The 8,224-nt window shown below is 34.0% G+C and overlaps 1 protein-coding gene across 1 annotated transcript; it reads left to right on the forward strand.

The window, feature by feature from the left end:
• Positions 1 to 2,216: 2,216 nt before the first annotated feature.
• LOC132712896 (collectin-11-like) lies at positions 2,217 to 7,146 on the forward strand. Its single transcript, XM_060695331.1, has 4 exons — positions 2,217 to 2,653; positions 5,003 to 5,046; positions 6,096 to 6,174; positions 6,698 to 7,146. The coding sequence occupies exons 1-4, from the start codon at positions 2,329 to 2,331 to the stop codon at positions 6,922 to 6,924; spliced, it is 675 nt and encodes a 224-aa protein (XP_060551314.1). The 5' UTR covers positions 2,217 to 2,328; the 3' UTR covers positions 6,925 to 7,146.
• The last annotated feature ends 1,078 nt before the right edge of the window (positions 7,147 to 8,224 follow it).

An 8,224-nucleotide genomic window follows, 5' to 3' on the forward strand; every position in this document is an offset into this window, starting at 1 on the left:
TCTCGCGGCATTCACACTGCCCTGAAATCGTAAAGCTCTGTAAAAGCGCCGTGCACACGCAGTATAAGCGCGGTAAAGACGCCGCACAAACTCCGTACAAGCGCCGTGGATAACCACCGCGTTCATTCGGCGTTCCTTTTGCGCTTTCATGGCGCTCCTGTTGCGTTGTAGGATATGCTACGGAGTTGCTACGGCGTCCTATCTGCGATCCCACTGCGCTCATTTTAGAACGCCGAGTGACGGCGTTTGTTTTGAACATGCTCAAAATGCGCGCCGTCGGTCGGCGTTCTATGCGATGCCACAACGATGCTACGGCGATGCTGCGGCGATGTTTGCGATCTTACTGCGTTCACCTCGGCGTTCTGAAGTGTCACTGGACGCCGTGAGAACGCCGTCCTAGTGTGACAGGGGTTTTACTAATGCAATAAAAACATCATAAATATTATTCTAATGATTTGCAAAGTCAAGAAAACGGCAAGATATTAATGTAATATTTTGAATTTGAAACATGTTGATTGATTTTATTTATAAACCGTTTTGTCGTTCATACAAGGGATTCAATTCTCTAATGTCCCATCTATATGTCAAGAATTTTAATATTTTATCAGAATTTGAATACAAAGAATATAAAATGAGTTAGATGATTAAATAGGAATAATTGAAAACTACAGTGGTTACATTTGTGTACAAATATGTTTGTTATTGTTACAGTAGTATTAAAATCATGCTTAAATTTGCAACAGTACTGTCACCTTTCTACGGTTGCGATAGTGTTACAAATATGTAATTCTGGAACAGCTGGTATGCAATCATATTTCTTTTGTAACAGTACTGTAACAATCATGTTTCTATACTTACAGAAGCGTAACAATCATGTTTGTATACTTACAGTAGCGTAACAATCATGTTTCTATACTTACATTAGCGTTACAATCATATTTCTATACTTACAGTAGCGTTACAATCATGTTTCTTTACTTACATTAGCGTTACAATCATGTTTCTATACTTACATTAGCGTTACAATCATGTTTCTATACTTACAGTAGCGTTACAATCATGTTTCTATACTTACACTAGCGTTACAATCATGTTTCTATACTTACAGTAGCGTTACAATCATGTTTCTATACTTACACTAGCGTTACAATCATGTTTCTATACTTACAGTAGCGTTACAATCATGTTTCTATACTTACAGTAGCGTTACAATCATGTTTCTATACTTACAGTAGCGTTACAATCATGTTTCTATACTTACACTAGCGTTACAATCATGTTTCTATACTTACAAAAGCGTTAAAAGCATGTTTCTATACTTACAGCAGCGTTACAATCATGTTTCTATACTTACAGAAGCGTTAAAATCATGTTTCTATACTTACAATTTAGTCTTTCCCTGTTTTTGAACACATGTTGTCCTTAAAAAATTAATTGACCAAGAGCCTTGTTTGATTTATCATGAAAAGATACTTCAAAATATTTTTATTATGATGTCTATTTCTGCATTTACAATGTTTTCATCACTAGTTTAAAGGGCCAAGGTCACAAGGGTCAAAAATAGCCACAGTATTACGATTAGAGTTAAAATTTTGTTGGTGTCCTGGTGTTCTGAATATATGTCTTTCTTAGCTCTTTAAATTTGATTTGTATGTTTATACTTGTTTTAATTTAAAATTCAGCCTTTATAAAAAAATAAGTATGTTCTAGTTTGTTTTTACTTTACCTCACGTTTGGCCTAGAGGTTGGAAGTTTACTTTCAGTATTATGTATACTTTTATATGAAATAAATGTATGAGAAAAGGTTTTGTGTGTTTGTTATTGAAACTTTAATTGCTAAATAGAACACTTTGGGAAAGAAAGGTACGAGGGTTCTTAAACCAACATAGTGCGTTTGCAACCAGCATGGATCCAGACCAGCCTGCGCATCCACACAGTCTGATCCATTCTGTTCGCTTACCAATCCTTTTACAAGAAGAAAAACTGATAGCGAACAACATGGATCCTGATCAGACTGCGCAGAGCAAAATTGCTCAGTTTTATTCCTAGTAATTGTACTAATATCCTTAAACTGATAAACAATAATTCAGATTCATGCTGCATTTGGGGGAATGAAATTGCCGTCATAGGGCGTGCTTTCACAATTCATTATTCATATGAGTTATGATTTAAAATTTTATTGACTTTTATTAAATGTTTAAATTTTATAGATATGTTTACCACTTGTTAGATAGATCACCAGTTTGTTGGATATTACATTGTTTAAAAGTTGAACACTAATTATCATTTAATAAACGATTTCATACAAGTGTAGCAATTTTTCTAATAATGCAGAAAAATCAGTTTCGTTTTTGTTTATATTGTTTCGTATCATGTGTGTCGTTTGTTGTCACAGTCAGTGGAAATGACAATAAAAATCTCAAATTCACAAAGGAAACAGATCTTGATAGTTATACCTGCCCCGGGCAGCATGCATTATATTTCAAAGATAACTTGAGTATATCACAATGTTTGGCAACATGTGCTGATTCTGAGGTATGTTTCGGTGTTTTCCATCGTCAGGAAAGTTCCCGATGTATTGGATGCAGAGACAAGTTTCTAACCAGAAGAAACGCTCCAATACTCCTCGGCACAACCTTCTATAGACGTCGATGTAACTTGTTATTTTTTTCATTTTCTTTTTTGCTTTACACAAACACTACTTTCAAAAGTTAAAAATGCAACTTTAGCAATTAACAATAACCTTACTACTAGAAGTATGGCGGCGTTCTTATTACATTACATTACTTTACGTTACATTACACTTTTATATTTAAGAAATAATATATCTCAAACTGTGATTTTATCGCTCAAATAGTCACTGTTTGGAGTTCGGATGCGAGGAATTATATCAGAGCGTAGCGATAAAATCGCCAATTTGGATATATTGTATCGATTCTAACACGACATCATCAAATAAATGCTGTCGTACCTGATATTTAGCTAAATTGCGCCTGATTTGTTTCCATACCTATTTTCAGTGCTCACATATTTAGTGGTTAAGTAAAGTGTATTATAGCATAAAATCGGCTATTTTCCCCTATTTTGCCCATGTTATAACGGGACCAAAACCCTGTGTTAACATAGTCACGGGCTCTTGTTATAGCCCGGTTTCACCTATGCGCAATACATACAGGGCCCAGTAAACAAACAAAAGAAATGACAATTTGGCCTGTTTGCCAAGAGTCATGCGCTCTGGTTATATTGAAATTATTGATTCGAGGGCCTCAATCGCATTACGGCGAGCAGCTTTCAAGTAACTATGCCGGAAAAACGGCGAATAGGCATCGCTGCATAATCTTGGTTGTCGCCCTTTCTAAGAAACGGACAGTTGTCAATGTAAACAAATACCTATCATTCAGTTTAACCCTCCGATTAACTAACAAAACAAGATAACACAAAATGAATATGAGAAAATGTTGTTTTATTGATGTTTATGTTGATAAATGCTCTTTATATTTCTTTGAGGTAATAATGTTTAGTGCCTGATTTTTTTTATAAACTTGTGTGCTTGAAAAAAACCGATTCTGTTGTCACTGATCTTTGTTCTACCGTCAATCTGAAATCATTTTAAGAATTTCCGAGGGTCATGTTTTGTCTTGGGTAGTGGGTAGAGAAATGTAACGTTGTTTTTTCTTGAGATAATGAATGTCCAATGTCAAGCTTTGGTTCAATAATTAAAATTGAAAATTTCGTTCGGTTCTGAGAATTTTCCAAGTTGTTTGCCCCGGAAAAATAAAAAAAATGCTATAATAGCGTCGACAACGCACGTTTATTTCGTGTTATAAATTCTGCAGAGTCCCTCAGAACGGTTGGAGCCCTCGCCCTACCGGGCTCGGGCACCAACCGTTCCTCGGGACTCTGCAGACGTTATAACACGGAAAAACATGCGTTAACCCTATATAATGATAACGTCACATATCTAAATATAGAACGTCAAACAGTGATTTCATTGTATATTCTAACACGATCCACATTTTTCACTATTGAATATTTGAGAACCGAAAGTGTGTGTTATTTAAGAAATAATATCACAAACAGTGCTTTCATCGCTCAATAACATCACGACGAAAATATCATGAGGGCGTAGCCCGAGTGATATAGTGATGCGCATCCGAACGACTACGTGATGTGATTCGTGATATAATTTGTCGCATCCGAACTCCAAACAGTGATGTTATCAAGCAATAAAATCACCGATTTGCAAATATTATTTCGATTCTAACATGACATCATCAAATAAATGCTGCCGTACCTGACATAAAGCAAAATTGCGCCTAATTTGTTTCCGTACTTATTTTCAGCGCGTCGGATTTTTTAGTGGTTACGTCATATGCATAATGATAATATCACATATTTAAATATAGAACGTCAACTGTGACTTTATTGCATAATAACACACACTTTTGGTTCTTCTATATTCAAAAGTGAACAATGCGGGTCGTGTTAGTATATGCAATAGAGTCACAGTTGACGTCTTATATTTAGATATGTGACGTAATCATAATACATGTGACGTAACCACTTAAAGAATCGTACGCGCTTAAAATAAGTACGGAAACAAATCAGACACAATTTTGCCTAATATCAGGTATAACAGCATTTATTTGTTGGTGTCGTGTTAGAATCGAAATAATATATCCACATTTTATCGCTTGATAACATCACTGTTTGTCGTTCGGATGCCCATAATTATATCACTCGGGTTATGCCCTCGTGATATATTTCGTCGCATCCAAATTCCAAACAGTGATGTTATTGAGCGATAATATCACTGTTTGGGATATATTATTTCTTAAATAACACACTCATTCGGTTCTCTTATGTTCAATAGGGAAACATGTTATTATTTTATATAGGTTTAAATCAAAAGCATACAAATTTAAAAACTCTAAGATTATAATTTTCTTTTATTTTAAAACATCTTATTTGACATTATCTTTTGTAATTTAATTTATTTAAGCTTACCTGGTAGTAACAAACGCAAAGACATGGACTGATGCGAAGGTATAATTTTAGTTAAAAAAAAAAAAAAAGAAACATGCACAATTTTGGTTAACACATTTATTTTAGTAGCTATACGCTTATAGACATCTCGGATCCTTTCCTGGAACCAACCAGTACTGAGCAATGAGTTTAAAGTTTCTTGCCCAAGAAAACAAGGACTTGCCCCTGACGGGGTTTGAACCCACGATTACTATCCGTAGATTACTATCTGTAGATTGTAGGTCCTGTGCTTTATCAAAACCACATCCAAGATCAAAATATTTTGCGCTTTATTATTTTTTTTCATTTTTGGGGAACAATATCAAAATAACTATTTATTAATGATTAACATAAAAGTCATGAATTTTGTTTTTTCATTTTCAGATTTGCATGAAAACGTTTTAATATCAGAAAGGGGTTTCAAAAATATGATTTATATGTGATATGTAAGAAAGAGGATCTAACACCGGGTGTCGTTTATCATTGAAATCTGCATGCACCAGACAAAAACCAATTACACTATATGTTCTTTATTAACATTAAACTCTGTGTCAATTTTACTAACTCTCCAATCAAATCAAAGTCACTTGTGCTTACAGTATCATCCATGATAAATAATTCCAGCTACAGCAAACAAGGCGTCATTCGGCATTTTTTCACAACACTATAGTTCAAAATCCATCAGTCTGACAGTTTTTCAGTAATCGGTCGGAACCATGTGAATTCTGTTATGTAGAAAAACACCCAAAACTACTTAGTCACAAAAAAACTGGATCAAAGTTGGCATTTACCAAGCATTTGAAATTTATATCTGGCATTAAACACAGACACACTTTTATGCGGATTAACATCCTTATTGAGGTCAACAAAAGGCAAATATCTGTTGACTGATTCTTGTAGCTCTTTGATAGCAATGATAAGCGGAAACTCTTTCCCGCCGTAAACAGCTACTCTCAAGCTTGCTTTGTCGGTCTACCGGCACCGTTGTGAAATTTTCATGTTACTCATATTTATTAAATTGCTTCAACTATTTGAGAAAATACTTCTTACAATATACTTAAATATTTTAGAATCATTGTTTGGAGCTTGGAGGTTATTTGGTAGACATAAAATCGCCGGCAGAAAATGCATTCATAGAAAAACTACTTGGTTAGTAAAACTTTGAGATTTTAACATTTTGTCTTATTATATATGTAAAAGATTTCAGGAATTAGTTAAATCATTAATTTGCCCGACATAATACATGTAATGTTATAGAATGCATTATGTTTATGACAATTTTTAAGGTTTTTGACATCATGTGTTTAAAAATAAATTTCGAGATAAGTTTTCAATTTGATATGAGTCTGGACGTTCAAAACTTCAGATCATTCGCTGACTCCATTTTCCTGAATAATTATACAAAATGTGAAAAAATGACCGAAAGTTAAAAAGCGTTGCAACGCTTTTCACTCAAATGGGGGGAAAGATAGCAAACAATGCGATTTTTAATTTATTTCTGAGTATATCTATTAATTATCTTTTGTATATTTTTTTGTTTGAAGAGCCTCAGCTGATCTATGTATGGAATTAAGAAATTGTTGTTATTTTGTTTTGCTTTTTGACCTCATTTGTGTTCTTTTAAACTTATTTGTCCTCATGCACTCATAAATTTGTCAAGTTTCTGTTACAGAGTCTGTAAACTTTGATGTATGGCTTGGCGCAACAGACATGGAAAATGAGGGTGTTTTCATTTGGCAGGATGGAAGCAATGTCAACAATTATTTTCAAAACTGGAAAGATGGAGAGCCCACTAATTCAGGTGGCATCGAACATTGTGTAGTCCGTGTTAATCCGACTCGAAAGTGGTACGATGTGTCATGCGGTAGAACATACCGAAGTGTTTGTGAGTTTGACTAAAACGTAACAAAAACGAAACGACAGTTTTCATTAAAAACTAAAACATCTTGTAACTGATGTCACTTTGTGTTATTTCTGATCTTGCGTTTTAATATTTGAATATTTAAAAGAATGCTTGATGTAAAAAAAATGATTAAACAACTACCCAACACATCCTCATCGATTTACTGTAAAAATATATTCTATTGTTGTATTAGCCCGCTCTGTATTCCATACACCTTTCTTAATTAAACATCACGTAATCTATTAATTGTATCTTATTTATTATATCTATGAAATTATTTGTGTACAAGTTATGAAAATAAACTCCATTCTGTTCATCTAATTATTGACAAAAGTTAGCCAGTGTGCAGAGAACGGCAGCCCTCGGTGTTTTTCCATCTAAGCAATTGTAAAGTAATAGACTTCACCATTTCACTAATATATATGAGACAGAACATCCACACCTGAGACATTAATAAGTAAAGTATTCCCAGTCGTGTTACTAACACACAATTGTTGAGTACGCTCTGTTTTTGTTAGTTTTTTTCATCGTTTATCTCTAATCAGTATATACATTTAAAACAACATACATCTCTTTTAAAGTGGCCTTTAGCTTTAAAGGTTAAATGTGTTTTTTTTTTAAAAGATAAATCGTTTCATATAATTGTCAAATCAAAATAATTTAGATGTAAAATGAATTTTGTCGTCGATAAAATACATAAACAATAGGGAAACCCCTCGATACCTCTAATCTACCGGTGCATATTAGTAAAGCGAGATCTCCTATTTTTAGAACTGAACGTCACTGCGCGCTATGAATAACTATCGGTGCCGTTTCGAAAAGGCTGAACAGTGATATAATGTACTTTTCCTCGACAATATTACTGAAATACTGCTACCTTTGTTAAAATTAAAATTATGCCCTTAAAGATGTAAATGTATAAATTATCAACGAGGCTGCGCCGGCTGGTCTGGATCCATGCTGGTCGCAAACGTATTACGTTGGTTTTGTCGTGACGCGGCTCATTTCTAATGATGTCGTTAGTCGTCTGATGTTTGACGACTTCCTCAAATTTTACACAAGTGCATAACAACCCGTGAACAATAATATTCTACCTAATGAACTTGTTAGTATTAGAAAAAAACTATTCAAAATAAGAAAAAAAGACCTAAATCACTCATATGTTATGATACCTAACCATGATTCAAACATGTTAATGCATGAATACAATACTGACAAGGGCGCTGTGTCTATTGTGCTATATAAAGGCATATGAAATGGATGTAAATAGAGTTAATTATAAGATACTTTCTACTT

Source organism: Ruditapes philippinarum, unplaced genomic scaffold (assembly GCF_026571515.1).
Source record: "Ruditapes philippinarum isolate M1 unplaced genomic scaffold, ASM2657151v2 ctg6915_1_1_1_1, whole genome shotgun sequence".
Lineage (NCBI taxonomy): Eukaryota > Metazoa > Mollusca > Bivalvia > Venerida > Veneridae > Ruditapes > Ruditapes philippinarum.

Bases quoted from the DNA above. Each gene is read 5' to 3' on its own strand.
- LOC132712896 (XM_060695331.1), top strand. From the start codon at position 2,329: ATGCAGAAAAATCAGTTTCGTTTTTGTTTATATTGTTTCGTATCATGT. The intron at 5,047-6,095 runs GTATAATTTTAG...TAAATATTTTAG, and splicing joins AGACATGGACTGATGCGAAG to AATCATTGTTTGGAGCTTGG. The intron at 6,175-6,697 runs GTTAGTAAAACT...TTTCTGTTACAG, and splicing joins ATTCATAGAAAAACTACTTG to AGTCTGTAAACTTTGATGTA.